The sequence below is a fragment of the Atheta coriaria genome, unplaced genomic scaffold (assembly GCF_025399875.1).
Source record: "Atheta coriaria isolate IRGN ID8LTWV9N9 unplaced genomic scaffold, Caltech_Dcor_3.1 hic_scaffold_2_pilon, whole genome shotgun sequence".
NCBI lineage: Eukaryota > Metazoa > Arthropoda > Insecta > Coleoptera > Staphylinidae > Dalotia > Dalotia coriaria.
In genome coordinates this window covers 3,896,401-3,918,162 of record NW_027045444.1, presented here as the reverse complement: position 1 = coordinate 3,918,162, position 21,762 = coordinate 3,896,401, and the positions used below count along the sequence as shown (strand labels likewise).

The 21,762-nt window shown below is 36.5% G+C and overlaps 2 protein-coding genes across 3 annotated transcripts; both read left to right on the top strand.

Moving 5' to 3' along the window:
* Positions 1–7,468: 7,468 nt before the first annotated feature.
* On the top strand, positions 7,469–13,151 carry LOC135799446 (uncharacterized). Its single transcript, XM_065312564.1, has 3 exons — positions 7,469–8,025; positions 11,484–11,606; positions 12,524–13,151. The coding sequence occupies exons 1-3, from the start codon at positions 7,937–7,939 to the stop codon at positions 12,747–12,749; spliced, it is 438 nt and encodes a 145-aa protein (XP_065168636.1). The 5' UTR covers positions 7,469–7,936; the 3' UTR covers positions 12,750–13,151.
* Positions 13,152–13,286: 135 nt separating this feature from the next.
* Positions 13,287–21,494, top strand: Sos (Son of sevenless). 2 transcript variants are annotated; one of them, XM_065312544.1, is made up of 14 exons: positions 13,287–13,582; positions 13,643–13,846; positions 13,918–14,037; positions 15,002–15,142; positions 15,197–15,361; positions 15,559–15,570; positions 15,821–16,463; positions 16,669–16,824; positions 16,883–17,781; positions 18,330–18,593; positions 18,663–18,845; positions 18,902–19,183; positions 19,240–20,141; positions 20,410–21,494. In XM_065312544.1, exons 2-14 carry the CDS (start codon positions 13,754–13,756, stop codon positions 20,579–20,581), a joined length of 4,032 nt encoding a protein of 1,343 aa, XP_065168616.1. In that variant the 5' UTR covers positions 13,287–13,582; positions 13,643–13,753; the 3' UTR covers positions 20,582–21,494. The 2 variants fall into 2 exon arrangements, with proteins under 2 accessions (XP_065168616.1, XP_065168623.1); XM_065312551.1 differs by lacking the exon at positions 15,559–15,570.
* Positions 21,495–21,762: the final 268 nt, after the last annotated feature.

The window sequence follows — 21,762 nt, the reverse complement described above, 5'->3', positions numbered from 1 at the left end:
AAATTCCGTGACGCGAGTTATATTGATAGTTGTGTGTATACGCACTTGTACTCGTTGCGCTAGGAATTGTAGTTTTTTAGCTATAACCCGCGAACGCGGTGTCATAGTAAATTCGAAATTATGTTTCCTGATGCAGAATTTAATTTTGTATCTCCCAGTATAAAAATGTATTGCCAGAAAATTCCGTGACGCGAGTTATATTGATAGTTGTGTTTATACGCACTTGTACTCGTTGCGCTAGGAATTGTAGTTTTTTTGCTATAACCCGCGAACGCGGTGTCACAGTAAATTCGAAATTATGTTCCCTGATGCAGAATTTAATTTTGTATCTCCCAGTATAGAAATTTATTGCCAGAAAATTCCGTGACGCGAGTTATATTGATAGTTGTGTGTATACGCACTTGTACTCGTTGCGCTAGGAATTGTAGTTTTTTTGCTATAACCCGCGAACGCGGTGTCACAGTAAATTCGAAATTATGTTCCCTGATGCAGAATTTAATTTTGTATCTCCCAGTATTAAAATTTATTGCCAGAAAATTCCGTGACGCGAGTTATATTGATAGTTGTGTGTATACGCACTTGTACTCGTTGCGCTAGGAATTGTAGTTTTTTAGCTATAACCCGCGAACGCGGTGTTTGCATATTTTTGTTGCATATTTGATAAATGTGTTTTGAAGTTGATAAATATTTTCAAAGGTTAGATGGCGCTACGATGTACGGTTTTGCATTAAATATTGCTTGTTGGTGGTAGTGAGTGCACACCGTGTCCGTGTGCGATCACGCGATTTCGCGCAAGAGATAAGTTTGTTTACCTGCAGGTATCGAATCTTTATTTCGTGGAATCAAAACACACCGTTGCTGTTTATTATATTAGCATTGTAAATTTAAGCAAATATTCTTCAATTCTTTCATGAACATACAGTACCGGCGTTAGGGCAAGGGCGCCGGACTTTAAGGGGCGCCGACTCGCACTTGGCCGGTTTTTTCGTATGGGTTTGAATTGCAGTTAGGGAGCGCCGTAGAAATCTCGTTCAGGGCGCTGGTAGTGCTAAAACTGGCACTGGTGCCAAATGCAATTCGTGCACATGCACACATTTGGGCATTTCTTACTTTCTTACTTACTGTTGCTTGCACGGCTACGGCTTGTGCTATCGATTCAGCCAGTTTCGTGTCGGTCGTGAGCCAGCAACTCGTATTGTTTATTCGGACTTCTGTTTTTTTTTTAAATTTGCGTTATATTTGATTATAAATCGACTATTTAATTGTAGCTACTAGCTTATAATAAATAAATAATAAATATCATTAGCCTAGTAGCCTATGTAGTAGCCCATTAGCCTATGTATATACATATACATTATTTGTAATGGAAAATTAATTTTCTGTTTTTCTCAATCTTAGGACATTCCAAATTCAATTAATTCTTTTCCTATGCTGAGAAATATTGAAAGTAAAAGTAGATTTCGTGTATGTCGGTTATTTCAACATTGTGATATTTTAGTTTGGTCTTTTCAACTACGAGTTTATCAGTACGTTTGTGTATAAACAACTTTTTTTGTTCGACTGACGCGTATTATCGCTTCGTACCAGCCTTGTACCTGACTAAGCAAAGCGCACACGGCAGTCGTTTCACCGCGTGGTCCGCGAACGTGTCTCTCTAATCGCCATGCGTTTTGAGGTTTTAATTGGATTAATCGTCGGGTACTTTTTTGACCATCAGCAAAATATTCGCAATGGGCATGTGTGCCTGATTTGTTTAATGCTTTGTCACGTTTGGAGTCTCCTTAAATAAGAAATTAGTGTCCATCAATCTGTGCGTGTGTTTTCAGGTGATAGAATATATTCCAGGATATAAAATCCCCTCATCAATGCATAGGTAGGTGTGTAATTAAATTTTTTACGGAAACTTACGCCGGTTTAACTTAAATTGAATATTCTATTTGAGTGATATGAAATTTGCATGTATCATCTTGCAAATTAAAAACACATGGTATGTAGCATTTTTATCAGAATTCTTAGTTCCGTTTCCGAAAATAACATGGATGATTTAATTACTACAAATACTGTTTTACAAAAGTATCTGAAGATTATTATTATTGGCAATATTCATATGGTCGACCACGCTCACTTTGCCGTCGGCCGTCGGCTCGGCCGTCTTTTCGCAGAACACGTGAATGTTTTTAATCTATTTGCACTCCTTAGCATAATTAAATTAAGAAGTTTCTTGTTGACCTAGTAAAATTTTACACGTTTTCGTTTTCATAGTCTCTGTACGTCTTAACATTTACAAAAATGAACAATAGTTATTTTTATCCTCTCTAACAATTGTATTGCTACGCGCCGTCGCTTGCCGTCAGCTGATTTGAATGTTTTCCGCAGGATATTCTATCAATTTATGATGATGCTTTACCCGTCGGTTACTTTATGCAGTTGATGCATCAATTAATAAATATACATTCTCAATATATTAAAATATTGTTGTTTATTTGTAAATTTCCCTCTTCATGTTGTGAATATTAACTCCCTTTGTAGTTTCTAAAGTTTTCTTTTTGTAACACCATGTATATTAGTTTTCCTAACACTACGTAGAAAATCGCCGGTATTTGTGAGTTTTGTGGGCTCTTTGTTTCAACTAGAGATTTTCTTTCTTAAACACCCTGTACCACGCGTTGCAAAATGAAAATTTACGGAAAATACATGAAAAGGTAAAATAATACATAATTTGATTATGTTGATCGATGTATAGAGCTCTCACGATAATTTCATCAGCGTGTAATCTTCGATCTATCAATATAAACACGCCGTTAAAATAGGTTCCTATGAGGAAAAGAAAAACGATAGAAATCTAAAATATAAAAGAGAAAGGAAAGTTTGCGTCATTAGAATTTAAACGTAGGCGTAAAACGTGTTTGTAATTAATGTCAGCTTAGTGTAATGGATGAAAAGATCATCTTTATCATCGCTATCATCAGTATTCTGTGTTGGATAATAGTGATATTACCATAACAATGATAATGGCTGATATAAACAAGATATAAACACGTGTGCGGTTTATTTCCGGTGGAAAAATGCGTATTATTCGGGTAAATGGGAAATTGTATTATTAATAACAATTACCATTATTTTGGTTCAGTTTTAATATATTTTTTAGTTTTTTTTTGATAAAATTTATAACAATTAGTTATTGTTTGATTTGATTTTTGTTTTCACTTTCTATATTAATATTTATTTGCGCTAGTTTGATTATTGGCGCGTTTTACGTGAGATATTTGTGAAATGTGATTAATTCGAGGACACAATAACTCAATTAAAAGTCGACATCTGTTTAGGGTGTTTTTATCTTTGCGTTTATCATATTTACGATTCGCGCGTGTGCTATGCAAATATCTCGATTAGAATCTTTTTTTGCTGACTGGTGATTTGCAATTGTCATCGTGGTTTTCCAGCGTTTTAGTTTTATTAACATCGATAGGGAGATTAAATTTATTAGTTTTGTGGGATCGGTGAGTGAGTGCAAATGTTATAATTGATGAGTGAGTAAAAGACACGATGTTTAATTATCACGAACAATGTTTATTAAGAAGTCTTGAAGAAGTATAGTTAAGAAGTATTGTAGAGAAGAATAGTTAAGAACTGTAGTGTTTGAAGTAATGTCAAGAACTGTCCTTCCTAAACCCTTGTCACCCACCAGCAACCCTTCAGGTTGATGGGTGGTGACAAGAAATTTGGAAGTAGGAAGAAAGTAATAGATTGGATTGGTAGAAGAAAGTGTATGACATTGAAGAGAGGGAAAGCTGACCATTGGATTCTGGGAATCCGAGTCGTGCCAAACCGTCCGACTCGGGGATTAGGTTTTTCAAGGTAATAAAAGATATTAGGAAATTTGGGAATTTTGGATGAAGAATTACGGTATACAATAAAGATGAAGAAAGTTATAAAGTTTTGAAATACAGAAATAAGCTTTGGGTAAAGATCCCCACAGTTTTAATTATTTTGTTTCATTTTATGACGTGTAGTGATTTTATTGATTATGTGAAAAAAACCCACGAAAAAATAGAGTGATAGGAAAAGTTTAATACGAAATTCATAGTTTTTTGTTTATAACTTTTAAAGTATTATTGCTATTTTATTTTATTTGGTGTTAAATGAAAGCTGGTTTTATGCGCTATTATTATTTATATAGTTTATTAAGTTGTCATAATTATTATTGGAGTTATACGAGTTTAAAATTTATTTTTATTGAAAAAATTGAAATTTTTGTTTGGGCGGCCATTTTATTGAGGTTATGGGTACTACAAACAGGACCGCTGCATATATTAAAATCTCAATCGTCCACTATAAGTTGTTAATTAAATCATTTTGTTTCCATCAATAGTTTTTCAGATATTCGCGTTTGAAAATGATAAAAAATGCAAAATATTGCGTGACAAAAAAGTTTTACTCGAATTTCTTAGTTTTTTTGTTATAACTTTTATACTCTTGCTTTTATTTTACTAAATTAGGTATCAAATTAAAGACAACTTTAACCACTATCATTATTTATCAATATAATTACTTTTCAATAATTATTACTAAAGTTATAAACATTAAAACTCATTTTTCTCTAAAAAAACTTTAGATTTTAATTTCAAATTATAGCATCTCTCATTTAAAAATGGAAATAACTACTTCTATACTAAATAATTACGTGAATTTCAAAGGAATCGAATTTAATTCATCATTTTCATTTGATAAATGTTTCCCGTTTTCTTTTTTGGTATTTATTATATTTGTGAAAAGTCATCCGACTCTCGGGGATCCGGATTCGTGATTAATTCCGCTCGCATTCGCATGACTTGTTAAATTTCCTCCTTTTTCATCGATAAATCTTTCCGATTTTCCCTTCAGCCACAATCTCTCCCCCCTCTCCCTCCTGTTTTCCTGTTAGTTTCCTGTGCGCGCGCGGTCTTTTGATTGGCGATTTTAAGCCGCAATTTTAGTGGAAAAGAGTATATTATTTTTGCTGCTTTGTTTCTGCCCCGGACTTGACGCACTTGTTGAGCTTTCCAGCTTTGAGTTCTTGATCTAATCTCGTTTGCTTAGGTTTACTCCGCGCTGCCGGCGCGATTCTCGGGGGAGGCGAAATGCGAAGTGCAGCGCGCGTCGTCGTTTGTTTTGGCGACACGTGCGCACGCAAAAGAAGTTTGCGCTTTATTGACCTATTTGTTTGTGCCACGACTTATCGGGTTAAACACGGCAAAGTGCGAAAAAGTGGACAACTAGGCGTTTTTCTTTTATTTTTGTCTTGCAGACAAGTAATAGGGATAGGTAAATGTTTAGGTTAGCGTGGATATTGTGTTGTAGTGTGCAAAATTAGAGGTTTTAACACGCAGAATGAAGAATTTTGGGTATAACATGAGTATTTTTTGATAAAAAATGATTGTTGCGGTTGTAGTGTGTCATTAGGATTATTAAAATGGTATTTTTAACTTGTCAGTGTTTAAAAGTATCATTTTTCACATTGTAATTACCTTAAAAAAGGTTTTTACTCGCTTTTAATGCAGAATTTCTTAATTTTTCACTCATTTTTTACAAATTATTCTATTCGGAACCATTTAAAGTATACTTTTTTGCTCTAGTGCATAAAAATATACTTTTAAACACTTAAATTACTTTAAATGTGACTTAAGTGCCTTTTAAACTCAAAATTTTTCAATTTTTACTTCTTTTTTGCTTTTTACTTCTTCTACAAGCAATAATATTTCACTTTTTTACTCGAGTGCGTAAAACAAACATTTTAAACACTTAAAAACCCAATTTTCTATCATTTTTATTCTTAAAATCAAATCTTCCAATTCTATTTTAATTTTTTTGACATTTATTTACATTAGGAACTTGAATCATCAATTTTGGTTCGTGTTAGTCTCTCTCATGTCTCTCCGAAAGGTTCAAAGTCCACGCACATGATTCATTCATATAATAATTCCGAGCATGTAATTGATATTGAAGTGAATTCTATTTGACAAAAGTGCGCATCATGTGCTATACTAAACGGAAATCACGGGACAAACTCCAATTTTGTAATTAAAACATAACGAACACACCAAACGCGAGAAAAAAAAAAATGCGCGCGCGATTACAACACGCATTTAATGGCCGCCGAATCGGCCATTAAATCTAAAATTAATTATGTGTCTGCGATGCGAATAACTTTGTAATGACTTAAGTCGCATTTTGTGTTGCATCATGAAATTCGTTTGAAATTTTCGAAGATTTCCTACCTTCTACCTGAAATTGTAATTTCCGGTTTGGCAAAAATCGAAATCAAAAAATACAATGATGAATGAAAAGAAAAGGTCGTTGCGCAGGTCAATAACTTTGATCCCATTCGAAGGCAAAAGGTAAATTCCACGCATTTTACGAATATATAGACGAGATTCGTTTGAACTCGAAGAGAGGTTAAGATTATACGCGGAATTTGGCGAAATATTTCGACGATGCGATCACGTGGATCACGCCTTCTCGTAGAATTCGAAATTTCTGACATGAATGAACATGTCAGACCTCCCAGACGGGCTAATGTCATAGAAGTGACTTAGGATTTGCTAAGTGTGCTGAGCATGCGCTGTCAAAGTCCACATTTCTCAGCATTGCATGCGTAGTACACGTGTCTAATTACATATACAGGATAATAATTACATGCATCAGCTAAATTTATTGAATTTATAAATATTTGATGAATTTATGTCATCACCCTGTATATTATTTAAGTCAGAATTGTGTCTTTCTGATGATTTTTTGCAACATTTCTCGCCAAATATTATCAAATAATTCCAGAAATCTTCCATAGAAGTTTACTCAACTTAACTTAAGTCAATAGAACTTGTGACTTGCGTATTGTAGTAATGTTTCGCGCAATTTCGCAACGAAGTTTTGGGAAGTCTTGAATGGCAATCAATCATCACATTCACATGTAGTGTTACCTGGCACATCCGTTCGAGGTAATAGACATGTCTGAACATGTTTTCGGTGCCAAGCTAAGTACATGTAATTTAAGTAAGTAGGAGGCGCTAGTTGCTTCAAATACTATGGATGTAGACTAGTAAAAGTGTCTGATGCAATATTTCACAAAGTTAAGTCGGCTTACTGAAAGTGATGAAAAAAATTAGAAATTTACAACGAAAAAATGAAAAAAATCCAAAATTTTCGTCAGTTTTTAAAGTAAATAACAAAATTTTAATTTAAAAATTTAGATAATTAGTTTTTTAATTAAAAAATTTTAAATTTTAACAAAAAAATTTTTTTTTACTAAAAATTTAAACTTTAATCTTAAATAACTTCAAAACTAATTACGCTATAAACACAAACAACATATTAATTTATTCGTCAGTTAATTATCTTTAATTTAACCCAAAACTTTAAAAAATCCAATCATCCATTCAAAAGTTATCAATCAAAATCAAAATTATTACTAATTACACTGAACTAGATTCATCATCACCTTGCATCTAGTACGCATTCACGCCCCCTGGACAAGATCTCAACTCAAAACTGAATTCTGCGTGCTGAATCTCATTGGAGATTCGCCTCGCGAAGTCGTGGGGGGCGCGCGCGCACCGCCGTCCACACCACCACCAGGCGTATAAAACAACCGCAATAGCCGCGCACACTTCATTCACAAACCCACAACCACACGACGCAACAAGTATACGATCGCAGAAATTATCAGAAAAACCAGCGGCTAACGTATTTCAAACACACAACACACGTAAACAGTGACGTTCATTCAACCACTACCGACGCGTGCAACCAGTGTTGTTAAATTAATCCTGTAATACGCGCGTCACAAACGTAAACAAACAATTCGAGAGGCACATCATCATCATCGGTTGAGATTAAGAAGTGTGTCAAACCAGTGACTAGTGGAATTGGTGTGTTTGCACACGAATTATTATACAATATGAGGAAGATTGTGTTGGTTGTCATCCTGGTGGCGGTGTTGATTGCGGCGAATGTGCGGCAAACGCAGGCGAAACCGTTATTAAATCGGTAAGTACACGAAATGTTTAAATTTATTTGTGTTATTCGGGTGGAGAAGGTTTTTGAATGCCGTGGATTTATATTAAAATCGTGACTGCATTTTTATTGAGGTTTTTGAAGTGGTAGTGGAACCTGGGGGCGGTTGGATGTGTTTACATTGTGAACATGACTGTTAAGGGTTGTGTGCTTTTTTTTGTTTGGATTTGAAGTTTTATTTAGTGGTGTCTATGACGGTATTGAACGGCGATCGGGTGTAATATTATATTGGAGAATGAGTAGTGAAGAAAGTGTTGACAAAAAGTTTTTATTGGTTTTTTGTTTATAACTTTTTAAGTTTTATAGGTAGGGTGTTTTGTTTGCGGTTAAATGAAAGCTGGTTTAATGCGCTATTATTATTTATACAGTTTATTATGTTGTCGTAATTATTTTTAGTGTTATAAGCGTTTAAAATTAGGTTTTAGTGAAAAATATGACATTTTTGTTTGGGCGGCCATTTTGTTGAGGTTGTTGGTATTACTAACATGGCCGCTGCACATATTAAAGTCTCATTCATCAACTATAAGTTGTTGAATAGATTATTTAGTTTTCATTAATAGTTTTTGAGATATTCGCGTTTGAAAATGATTAAAAATGAAAAACATGCGTATAACACATACGAATTTCTTAGTTTTTTTGTTTATAACTTATAAACTTTTACTTAAAATTTACTAAATTTGGTATCAAATTAAAGACAATTTCAACCACTATCATTCTTTGTCAACATCAATATTTTCTTATTATTATTACAAAAGTTATAAACAATTAAACAATTTTTTTTTTTCTGAAAAATTCAATTTTTTTCTTTAATCAGGTATTTTGTTAAAGTTATAAATGTTACAAAACCAACATGAACACATATTAAACCCACATTAATCTACTAACAATCAGTATATAAATAATAATAATAATTTCAACACTTTTCGAGATAATCACATTTAAAAAAACCGAAAAAATCGTACGATTCATTTGTGCACCACTTGCACTTTTTGTTTCTATGCAACCATTCAATCAGCAATAATATTAATAATAATACATATAAACTACAATTGGTTTTCTCTGGTTTGAGCTTATTAATTCGTTATAACTAGTTTCAACCTGAAAATTTAAACATTAAACATTAATCATTCATTACGCCAATGGTGAATTTTACTAATCACGCGCATAAATAAAACAAAAACTAACATTTGCCAATTTTTCTGACATAATTACCCTTTTTGGCGTCGCAATTTCCGCTCGCATCCGTCGCAATTTGTCTCGTCTGCGATTTTTTGAACTCTCTTATCTCGGCTATCATAAATTCTACACATTTATTAATTAACATAATGTAATTACTACTACTACGCGATAATTTCAGCATGATATTCATAGTTATTTATATCTGCATAGTATAAACGGCAATCGGCCGTGATACTTTTCAATTTTCATGCGTTTTTTGACGCAAATCGCCGCCCGATAACATCGCGATTGTTGTTTTAAACATCGCACAATCGTTTTCTAAATTCGCGCAAATATCGCGTGATTGCGACACGTTTCACTCGCGATATAACACTGTATTATATATTCAATAAATAAATAAAACATCGCGCGTACGCGTTTATTGAAAATAATCGTCTTATCGCGAGCAATAAATCACATTTGGAGTGACTTAAGTGACTACAGATGTGTGTGCGGTGGTGTCGCAATGAAAAGCTGAATTAAATCGCGCGCGCCGCCTTTTGTTTATTCTATTTATCTGCACGTCGAACTTGATCTACACTTGCGTACGATCGCTGGTAATTAACGCGTGGAAAGTGTGTCACGCTGCGGACGGAAAAATTCACTCAAGGGTAATTGTGCGCTGGGTATGTTCGGTGCGTGTACGGCAAGTCAAGCCATGTGCAAGTCAAGCCCGCCGCGTGGTGTTTGCACTTTGTGTGTCTTAATGCACCTAATCAGGATCTTTGGCGTCCTGTTGTGGCATGACAGGACGTCGATTGCATACGCGCCTGCATGAAAGCCAATTAAACTTTGTTAATGGCAATCGTGGAAGTTTTAAGGTTAGGAATACTTATGTGGGAGTATTTGAAGTGTAATTATAACAAGATGCATTTTTAATTTTTAGAGGAGTATTAGTTTATTGTTTATAACTTTAGTAATAACAATAGGAAATTTATGAAATTGTTAAAGGTAATAGTGGTTGAAATTGTCTTTGATTTGATACCAAATTTTGGCAAATTGGATTAAAAGTTTAAAAGTTATAAACAAAAAACTAGGAAATTTTTATTAATTTTTTGCGTTTTTCTCAATTTTTCCATTTTTTATTGTTTTTAAACGCGAATATCTCATAAACTATTATTGGAAATTAAATAATTTATTTAACAACTTATAGTGGACGAATGAGACTTTATTATGAGTAGCGGCCATGTTTGTAGTATCCATAATATCAACAATATGGCCGCCCAAAGAAAAATTTCAGTTTTTAACTAAAAACTAACTTTAAACCCTTATAACTCTAATAATAATTATCACAGTATAATAAACAATATAAATAATAATAGCACATTAAACCAGCTTTCATTTAACACCAAACAAAACACTCTACCTATAATACTTTAAAAGTTATAAACAAAAAACCACAAAAATCGCATTACACTTTTTATACCTCAACGTGTTTCTCTTCTATTAAACAACCAGTAAAGCGCAAGAAGCGTAATCTTGCAGTTTTATTACATCACAGGCCGTAATAAATAAAATGGCTGACTGGAATGACATTGTGATTTTTTCTACTTCGAAGATAACGCGATCAGATGGCGCTGGCGAAAAATTTAGCAGAGGTCAGCGCGCGCGCACGCATGTCGTACGGCGAGAGATGAACTTGCGCTGGTTGCGGCCATATTGCGGCCGAGTGCGACGATGACCTCTCGCTGGTACGCTCTCGCCTTGAGTCGTTAATAAAATGTCGCAATTCACAAAACAAACGAAAAATCAAACAATCACATACAAAATAACAGCCGTGACAGTTTATGGTAGGCAACTTTATCAACACACACGCCATTTTTACCCCTTTGCGCACTTACATAACCATTGTTTATGTTCTATTTTCATCTCTGGTGTCGAAAACAAATCGTTCGATTCATTATCAGCCAATCACAGGCCGCGAATAGACAAGCCTCTAATAAACAAATAAGAATTGTTATTGTTATTATCAATCGCGTGTGGTAAACAATATTTGAGTAGTTTTCGAATACAAAATAAGAAACAAAATGGCGTCCAGAGGATAAATTTAATTTTTGATTAGTTATTTTTAGACAAGTAACCTGGTCGAAAGTGACCCGCGCAACTTCAACTCAGTTAGCTGATAGCTGATTGTAATTATAATTATAATTATCACGCGCTGGCAACGTGTGCGTGACGCAATAATTAATCATTTCGTATATGTTTGTTTACAGAATCAAACGTGTTTCGGATCAACGCCTCGCCGAATTGGAGACGCTCATCGCCCTGGACCGACTTAAGGGCAAACTTATCACCGTACCAGTTGGTATTGGCCTGCCGTCAGATCCTAGGATAATGTAAGTATTACTTGATTGTTTTTTGTTCATAAAATCCGAACTAGAAGCTATAAAGTAGTGAAATTTGGTAATATAAGAGATAGGTTTATGATTTATATGTTTGAGAAAGAAAAAGTTAATTATCTTCATTAGTTTTTAAGTTATAACAAATTTTTTAAACAAAATCTAGTATTTCAGGCTTTTCTGGGGTTTTTTGGTTAATAAAATCTGAACTAATACAAGTTGACTAGTAAAACTTTACAATTTGGTCAAATTCTTTGTAACTTTTAAGTAGAAAAAGAAAAAAGTGACTTATTTCAAGTAGTTTTTAAACTATAAATATTTTTCGAGTGAAAAATTGAATAATTTTAATATTTTCGATTGTTTTTTGTTCATAAAACCTAAACTAAAAGCTATAAAGTAATGAAACTTGACAATATAAGAGAAATCTTTATGATTTATAAGTTAAAAAAGAAAAAAGTGAATTATCTTCATTACTTTTCAAGTTATAACAAATTTTTTAAACAAAATCGAATATTTTTAGCTTTTCTGTGCGTTTTTGGTCAATAAAAAGTTAACTAAAGAATATTTATGATAAAAACTTGCAAATTTTATAAAATTCTTCTTAATTTTTAAGCAAACAAAAAAAAACATCTTATTTTCTTCTATAGTTTTGAAGTTATCATAATTTTTCGTATAAAAATCAAACATTTTCAACCGTTTCGACCGTTTTTTGCCTATAAAACCAAAACTAAAAGCTCTAAAACATTGCAACTTGGCAATATAAGAGAAATCTTTATAATTTATAACCTCAAACCGAAAAAATCAATTTATCTTGATTACTTTTAATGATACAACAAATTTTCTCCCAGTTGCCATGACAACACAACCCAAAATTTAAATTTCATCACTAATTAATTAATTTTTATTATTTTCAGTGGTCGTAAACGCCGTACAGACGAATCAATCCTCCAGAACCTATTCAACGCTAGCGAAGAGGACATCAGCGACCAGGCAGCCATCTTAGACGCCGAGGAGGCGGAGCTCGAGGCGAAGGAAGACACACTCTTGCAGCGCCTGCAAAGCCTGCAACACTTGCAGCACCTGCAGCAGTTGAGGCGACGCGCCGGCGATCCACCGCGACGACTGCAACCGCCGCAATAGAAACCTTTCGCATTTTAACATACGCAATTCAAAATGGCTGCGGCGCTGTATCAGTATTAACACACACACACACACATGCAGACACAATGTTAGCGTAAAGACACTTAAGTCATATCATATCATATCAAATCTAAGAAGACATGACAAAACTATGTTTTTCTGTAGTAGTCAGTATTTTAAGTACGTTTTAAGTCCGGATCTGTATAGTTTTAAGTAATTTATTACTAGTTTAGTATTTATTGGCGTTTTCTACTTAATTTTCACTATTTATTTATTTATTGATCGTAGACTAGATGAGAATCTCTATGAAATGTTGACTTTTATGAGATTTATGCTGGAGACAGAATAATACAAAGCAGTATATACGATGAAATATGAAATAAACTATTATGACGTAAATAATGATTTTTTTGTGAATTATGAATGTTTATGTAACACTCGTGTTATTATGCGAATTTTACGCCCTCTGGCGGCCGTATTAGTAACTAGTTGATCATTCGGGTGTTTCCGTTGGTGATCGTAAGGTAGTCGAGAACATGGCGTACATGATGGCGGTCGCCGTCGGTCGGATCCGCGAACTTTGCTAAATAACGCCGTGTTTAACGCCGCCGCCGCTTGTTTCTCATCGCTAAACACTAGTAATTAACTTACGTGAGCGTTTGCGTATGATTACCGCACGCGTGGGGGTCTACAAGTGGTGATTTCACGCTGGAGAAGTGTCGCCCCAAAGAGTAGTTCGTGTGTGTGCGCGAGTGCGTGTGCGCCATCCCTCCGCCGATCGTCAATTGTCAAACAACATTGGGCGACACAACAAGACCAGCAACAAACAAAACGTATACGAATCATTGGGTTTTTTTACGAGTAACGCAAGTAATTTGATTTGAATACTATAGAGAGACAGGCGGAGACATGCTGAGAGCGCGTGTGGAAGGCGCTCCGGCAGCGCGCTGCGTTGATCCTGGACATTACTAGCTGGCTGACGCACTGGTGTTCAATGTGCGACAATGAACGCGCTAAACTCCGGCGATCACATCGATTTCACGTCGGACGAGAACATCGTCAAGTGGAAGGGTGTGCTCATTGTTGCACTCAAGAAGGTAATGGATTTCGTCATGGGATATTTTTGTATGATATCATTTTAATTGTGTGTTTTTTATGTGTGTTTTAGGTGTTGGAGCAAGTGCATCCTTCGCTTCAGGCCAAAGATGATGCTTTGGAGTATGTGGAGAAGCTGTGCCTGCAGCTTCTGGGCATGCTGTGTGCTAAACCTAGTCCAATCAGTGTCCAGGTAATTATTGAGGGTTGGGGGATGGAAATTGTGCATGACATGGCGGTTTTTGGGTGGTGTTGTCATGGCAACTGGGAGAAAATTTGTTGTAACTTTAAAAGTTATCAAGATAAATTGTTATTATCGGTTTGAGGTTATAAAGTATGAAGATTTCTCTTCTATTGCCAAGTTGTAATGTTTTAGAGGTTTTAGTTTCGGTTTTATTAGCAAAAAATGGTCGAAAATGATGAAAATGTTTGATTTTTATTCGAAAAATGATGGTAATTTTAAAACTATTGAAGATAAAAGGATGATTTCTTTGTTTGCTTGTAAATTCAGAAGAATTTTATATAATTTGCAAGTTTTAATGATTAGTACACATTAGTTTTGGTTTTATTGACGAAAAAGGCACCAAAAAGCTGAAAATGTTTGATTTTGTTTAAAAAGTTTGTTATAACATGAGAAGTAATGAAGATAATTTACTTTTTTCTTCATAAACTTATAAATCATAAATGTTTCTCTTATATTGCCAAATTTCATTGCTTTAAAGCTTTTAGTTTAGGTTTTATGACCAAAAAACGATCGAAAATGTTAAAATTATTCAATTTTTTACTCGAAAAATATTTATAGTTTAAAAACTACTTGAATCATTTCAGTTTTTTCTTTTTCTACTTAAAAGTCACAAAGAATTTGACCAAATTGTCAAGTTTTAGAAGTCAACTTGAATTAGTTTTGATTTTATTGGCAAAAAACACTAAAAATCAATAATTTTTATATTAAAAATTTGTTATATCGTGAAAAGTTATAAAGATAATTTAATTTTTACTTCTTCCACTTATAAACCACAATAATTTCTATAAAATAATCAAATTTCAAAGCTTTATATTGATTACTTTAAGTTTAATCATCAAAAAACACAATTTTTAAGCAAAATTTACTTGTAATGTGTAAAGTAATGAACTAAAAACATTCATTTACCTTTTAGGATGTGGAAGATCGAGTCCAGAGCACATTCCCAAAGCCCATAGACAAATGGGCGCTCAAAGAAGCGCAGGACGCGCTCCACAAGGGCAAGAAATACAAATCCGTATTGCCCGTCGACAAAATACACAACCTACTGCAAAAGGTACCCAACCCCCAAACACCACAAATTCAACACTAATCATTCCAATAATTTTAGGAATTGCATCACTGTAAGTTCGACACAGCCGTCTCCCTCTTCCTGGTGGCTGTCCTCGAGTACATCTCCGCCGACATCCTCAAACTCGCCGGCAACTATGTGAAGCACATCAAGCACGTCGAGATCACCTACCAGGATGTGCAGATCTCGATGAACGCCGACAAGGTACACACCCACGCATTATTCACACACGTATTTCGGTTTGGTTCTATTCATTTCAACCAGCCCGACATCACTTTGCTTCAATCTCATGTGTTGATTGTATCTGATTGGGTCGTGTTTGAGTTTTGAGTTGTTTCTCCATCATTAATTGGATTTTTGCTTAATTCGCTGGAAATTTTTGCTTTTCACGCCCGCCTCAGACCACAGCTATGGTAGGTACATACGAGATGTGGTGAATGGAATGACACCCACAACTGGAAACCCCCATCAAAACACGTGTTCCGCATGCTTGTGTACCAAACGTTTTCTGTCTGAACTCTCTTCTGCTGCTTTTTCTCTTTCATTTCTTCACTTTGTTTCAACTATGTTTATTGTTACGTGGCTTTCATTCTCATCATTTGAATATTATTCATCTAAGTCGTAAATATTTATTTATTTGATTGTTATTATTGTGTTATACAGGCGTTGATGGACATGTTCTGCCAGAACGAAAGCGGTGCGCCATTAAATACACTCGAACCGGCCGTGGTGGCGCCCTCTCGCGGTTCACTCACCTATGAAGAAGTGGTGCGTGAGTTAATGGCGTCCGAACGACAATACCTGCGTGAATTACACATGATTATTCGTGTGTTTCGCGAGGAGATTATTAAACTCAAAGCGGATCAACGCCAGCTGGACGCCATCTTTTCTAATATCTTGGATATTTATGATTTGACTGTGACGCTGCTTGGTAGTTTAGAGGATGTGATGGAGATGGCACAGGAGCAGATGCCCTATGTGGGTACTTGTTTCGAGGAGTTGGCCGAGGGCGCTGAGTTTTCTGTGTATAATAAGTACGCAAAGGATGTGATGTCGCCGACGTGTCGCGAGACGCTGAATGCGCTGTTGAATCAGCAGGATGTTAATAAGATGGTGCTCACGGCGGGCACTGGCATGAAGCTGGCGCTCAAATATTATCTGCCTGCGCTGCTCATGGGACCCATTCGGCATTGTTTTACCTACGAGGAGTATCTGAAGCTGTTGATTGGGCTGTCGCAAGCGCCTGATGATAAGGAGGCGTTGCTGCAGGTTGATGGGTTGCTTATTCCGTTATTTGCATTTTTAGGTAAGAAATTTCGTGATACACTCGTTTTATATATATAATATATGTGTATAGGGCGCATGCGTCAGGTTTTATGACAGTACGAGTTTACACGAGGTTTAAATTTCGTGCGAGGTTTAAACTGTTCGTGTAAGTTCGTAGAGGAAAGTTAGGAAACTGTAATTATATTGAGTGTTTCAAATTATTAAATTATATTTTGTGTTTTTAGAACGTTCTTGTGCATTCCAATTGTTACCACGCAATTCTCAACTGCATGCCCGGGCAAGAAGACAGGCCGCTATTGAAAAGATCCAAGAATTGGAGAAAAACGTCGAGAATTGGGACTCGAAGGACCTCGGCCAGTGTTGTAATGAATTTATTCGAGGTATGATATTAATTTTTTAAAACTTTTATCCATAATTTATATATTTTTACATTTACAGAGGATGTTTTAATGAAAGTAAGCTCTGGAAAACGTCTAACCAAACGCCGCGTCTTCCTCTTCGACGGTCTGATGATCCTCTGCAAGCATAACTCGCGTCGCGTCTCATCCGCGCACGCAAATCACCCCGAATGGCGTCTGAAGGAGCGCTTCTTCCTCCGCAAGCTAGAAATCATCGATCATGCCGACACTGACGAAGTAAAACACGCGTTCGAGCTGTGCCCGCGTGTGCATCCGTCGATTATACTCTGCGCGGCGTCCGCCGACGAGAAAAACTCCTGGATGGCTGATATTGTCATGCTCAACACGCGCTCCATGCTCGAACGCATCCTCGACAGCATTCTCTCTGATATAGAGCGTAAACATCCGCTGAAATTACCATCGCCCGAGTTGTATAAATTCGCCGAGGCGGATTCCAAAGAGAATATCATCCTGGAGCATCGTGAAAATGGCGGTGTGCCGCTGATTAAAGGCGGCACGATTTATAAATTAGTCGAGAGGCTGACGTATCATATCTACGCGGATCCGAAGTTTGTGCGCACGTTTTTAACGACGTATCGGTCGTTTTGCGCGCCCACTGAGTTGTTGGACTTGTTGATTTTACGGTTTCACATTCCCGACCCGTCGCTGGTGTACGAACAGGAGGGGAACAATTGCGATACGGATAAGATGCAGAAGAACTCGCAGCGCGAGGACTGGAAGCGCTATCGCAAAGAGTACTGCCAGCCGGTACAGTTTCGAGTGTTGAATGTGCTGCGACACTGGGTCGATCATCATTTCTACGATTTCGTTAGGGATGAGGTGTTGTTGGAGAAACTCATGGGGTTTCTGCAGGCGGTCAATGGGAAGTCTATGCGGAAGTGGGTGGATTCTGTGCTGAAAATTGTCCAGAGGAAAAAGGTTAGTGTGGAAAAATTGAGATAACTTTAAAAGTAATCAAGATAAATTGATTTTCACGATTTGAGGTAATAAATTGTAAAGATTTCTCTTATATTGCGAAGTTGCAATGTTTTAGAAGTGTTAGTTTTGGTTTTATTAGCAAAAAACGGTCGAAAATGATGAAAATTTTCAGTTTTTATTCGAAAAATTATGATAACTTTAAAACTATTGAAGATAATGAGATGTTTTCTTGGTATGTTTATAAATTAAGAAGAGTTTAATAATATTTGCAAGTTTTAATGATAAATATACATTAGTTTAGGTTTCATTGACTAAAAACGCAGAGAAAAGCTGAAAATATTGGATTTTTTAATAAAAAATTTGTTATAACTTGAAAAGTAAACAAGATAATTCAATTTTTACTTCTTCTACTCACAAATAACAATGATTTCTATAAAATTACCAAATTTATAAGCTTAATATTAATTATTTTAACTATTATTACTGAAAAACGCTAATTTTTGATCAATGAACATGAAAAATAACTCAACAAATTGTTTTCTGTTTAGTCGGAACAAGATGGCCAACCACTCAACATTACCTACGTAATGGACGCACCGAAACCACCGCTAGAATGGCACATCGCAAAGAAAGAGGAAGACTTCTCGCTTATGACGCTGCATCCGGTTGAACTGGCGCGACAGCTGACAATGCTTGAGTTTGATTTGTATCGAACAATCAAGCCATCCGAATTGGTCGGCTCTGTATGGACAAAGAAGGACAAAGAGAAGACTAGTCCCAATTTATTAAAAATGATTAAACACACAACAAATGTAAGCAATTCAAATTAATTTACTTGTAAAAATAATCTCAACATAAATTAAAATTTTATATTTTCACAGATGACGCGTTGGTATGAGAAGAACATTGTCGACACACCGAACTTTGAAGAACGCTGCGCGGTTGTGAATCGAATCATCGAGATCATGACACATCTGGACGATTTAAATAACTTTAATGGTGTGTTGGCGATTAGTTCCGCCATGGGCTCAGCGTCGGTCTTTAGATTAAAACACACTCTAGCTGTGAGTATTATAATAATGTATTTTTAACATGATTTTTATATTGTTTAATATTTTAGGCATTGTCACCGCAAAATAGAAAAGTATTGGACGAATGCCCCGGCGCAGATGATCGTTTCAAAAAGTACCAAGAAAAACTACGCTCGATAAATCCACCGTGCGTGCCCTTCCTCGGCATGTATCTCACCAACATCCTGCACATCGAGGAGGGAAATCCTGATTTCCTGCCGAATACGCAATTGATTAACTTCTTCAAGCGGCGGAAAGTCGCTGAGATCACCGGGGAGATCCAACAGTATCAAAATCAACCGTATTGTTATGATCTTGAACCAAAAATACGCGTAAGTTTAATATTTTATTTTTAAAAACATATTTATGCATAAAAAAATATTTTTAGCATTATCTAGAGACGTTGAATCCGTTTGAAGACATGCAGGACACAGACATCTCCAATTATCTCTTCAACAAAAGCATGGAGATTGAACCGCGCGGCTGCAAACAAGTGCCAAAGTTCCAGCGGCGATGGCCGCCCGCACATCTGAAATCCCCCAGCACGAAATCCAAGGTATCCAAAGCAGCGATCGTCCCAGCGCCGGCGTTCAATTCCTCATCATCCTCCTCAACAAGCGTATCGGTGAATTCACACGTTAAAGACACCACGCTGAGTAATCACAATCACAACGCAAAGAGTGATGATAGCGGAAAAGAAGATTCCAGTAAGAGCGACAGTGAGTTCAGCGTGTTTGCGCAGGTGCAACTCGGGCAGAACAGCCCGACGTTGAGTCCGGCATCACCAGCGGCGCCTGTATCACACATTGGCGTATTCCAACCGGGGCATGTACGCAGCCCGAGTGTATCGAGCACATCGTCGAGCATTAGCCGCCATCGACCGGAACCTCTACCACCTCCGGCCGCTGTTTTCGTACCGGCGAGACATCAGTTCGGACCGAGTAGTCCTGGCCCGCATAGTCCAGCATCACCGGGGCCGTATGTCGCGCTGCAGGAACCGAATAGTCCTAGGTTGTTACCGTCAACACCTCCGCCGCTACCGCCGAGGATTAGGAGAGATAGTCCGGAGATACGATCACCGCAGCAGATTAAACAAGCGCCGGACGCGCCACCGCTGCCCCCACGCCGGGAACCCGCCGCATCGCCGAGTAGTAGTCATGGATTATACGCGGGTGGAGGTGGGACAATGCCAAGGTTGAATCCGACGCACACGTCACAGCTGCATATTCGTCGACATGCCAATCATCAACCGCAGCTGCCTGTGCGAGGTCTCAATAATGGCAGCACAAAGTAAGTATTTTAATTTTATTTTAAAGATTGTAATTTTGTTTGGATGTAGAGGTACACTGCAACGCTCGCGATCTGATGCGTCGCACACGCGGCGTAAACGATCGTTATTCCATATGATGGAGACGAAGTTGCAGCATCTTGACTGCACCGGTGTGACCAGCGCGAGGAAATCATCATCGCCACATTAATGTTTCTTTGTGTTTTCCTCCTTTGTATTTGTTTGTTTGTGGTAGAATTGGTTGTTAAATGTTGTTAATTGGTGTTGTAGCTTGCCGCCCCAACCCCCGAGTATCTCGCCGCGGCTGATGAGCGACTCCAGCTCGACCTCCTCGGGGCAGACGACGCCCCGTTTGCCGCCACGTCCCGCCGTCCGCTCCGCCGGGCCTACCACTGCTACCGCCGGCACGATGTTCCCCTATCCGAGCACCACGAACACGTAAACCACCGCTCCCACGAATATATGATATACAGGGTAAACAAAATAAGACAAGAGGAGAGCAGAATGTAATATGCAATGTGCCAAAGGTAAGAAGCTGATTGGGAAAATTGAGGAAATGCGTTAAAAAGTAAGATGATTGGATGAGAAAGGGAGGAAAGCCTGTAACTATTGTAAATATTGTACAAACATTACTAGCATGTTAAAATTGACACGTCTGCCCCGTAAAATTACCTTGGTCTTCTTGGGCTCCTCTTGAAATCCTTAAAATGTGTATGTCAATGTGTGTCATCCTCTTACCAGGCAAACAAACAGAAGAAATTAATGTTAAATATTGCAAAAACGGAATTGCTATGAATAACTTTTAACTAAAAATACCTAAATCTTAAACTAAACAAGAGAGATACGAAGATAATGATGATGTGAAGAGTAACACGCAACAAAACTTGCAGAGAGATTAAACGTTTTATAAATATTATTATTTGAAAACTGTGATAGTAGAAAGGACCATTATTTGTAAAAAAAAAGATGAAGAAGAAACTAAATACTAAAAAAGATGAAATAATATGTACTATTATATAATTGTAATTGTAAGCTATGATGGATGGCAAAGACTTGAAGAGAAGAGTTATTGGTTTTAGCATGAGGTAAATATTGTATGTGTGAGTGTTGGAAACCAAAAAAAAAAACATGGAGGAAGATGAAGGTTGTTGTGCGTGCAGTTATGTATTAATTGAGGCGAAATATGTATGATTGATGTGATGCGACCAGCGTGGAGTTTCTAGCGAATTGTGTGTGCACATGTGCAGATTATATAATTATGATAGGAGATTATATATTAACGACGAACGCTGAACGTGAATGCGAAACAAACAAATTGATCAAGTACAATAAATGTATAATATATCAATGTAAAATCCCAGAGAAAGTTGCAAGCGTGTTTATTGTATCAAATTTAAAGTTTTTAATATTTGGTTGAATTCCGTTTAAAGTTACACGTCCTTGTATTGTTTTAGTCGTGTATAGTCATTGATAGATGGCGTTGTAGAATGTTTGAATTTTAGTGATATAAAGCCTATCACACACGGTTGGGTCACACAGACGTGTTAACTTTCGTAACACTCACTACCTCATACAAACATTAAAAAAGGTGTGAGTAAGGCTTTATTTTTATTTTCACAGTAG

What these genes read in the sequence shown, in the direction of transcription:
- LOC135799446 (XM_065312564.1), top strand. Translation starts at nt 7,937, where the DNA reads ATGAGGAAGATTGTGTTGGTTGTCATCCTGGTGGCGGTGTTGATTGCG. An exon ending in GCGAAACCGTTATTAAATCG is followed by an intron (nt 8,026 to 11,483) that starts GTAAGTACACGA and finishes GTTTGTTTACAG; the next exon opens with AATCAAACGTGTTTCGGATC. An exon ending in CCGTCAGATCCTAGGATAAT is followed by an intron (nt 11,607 to 12,523) that starts GTAAGTATTACT and finishes TATTATTTTCAG; the next exon opens with TGGTCGTAAACGCCGTACAG.
- Sos (XM_065312544.1), top strand. Translation starts at nt 13,754, where the DNA reads ATGAACGCGCTAAACTCCGGCGATCACATCGATTTCACGTCGGACGAG. An exon ending in TCATTGTTGCACTCAAGAAG is followed by an intron (nt 13,847 to 13,917) that starts GTAATGGATTTC and finishes TGTGTGTTTTAG; the next exon opens with GTGTTGGAGCAAGTGCATCC. An exon ending in CTCAATAATGGCAGCACAAA is followed by an intron (nt 20,142 to 20,409) that starts GTAAGTATTTTA and finishes TTGGTGTTGTAG; the next exon opens with CTTGCCGCCCCAACCCCCGA.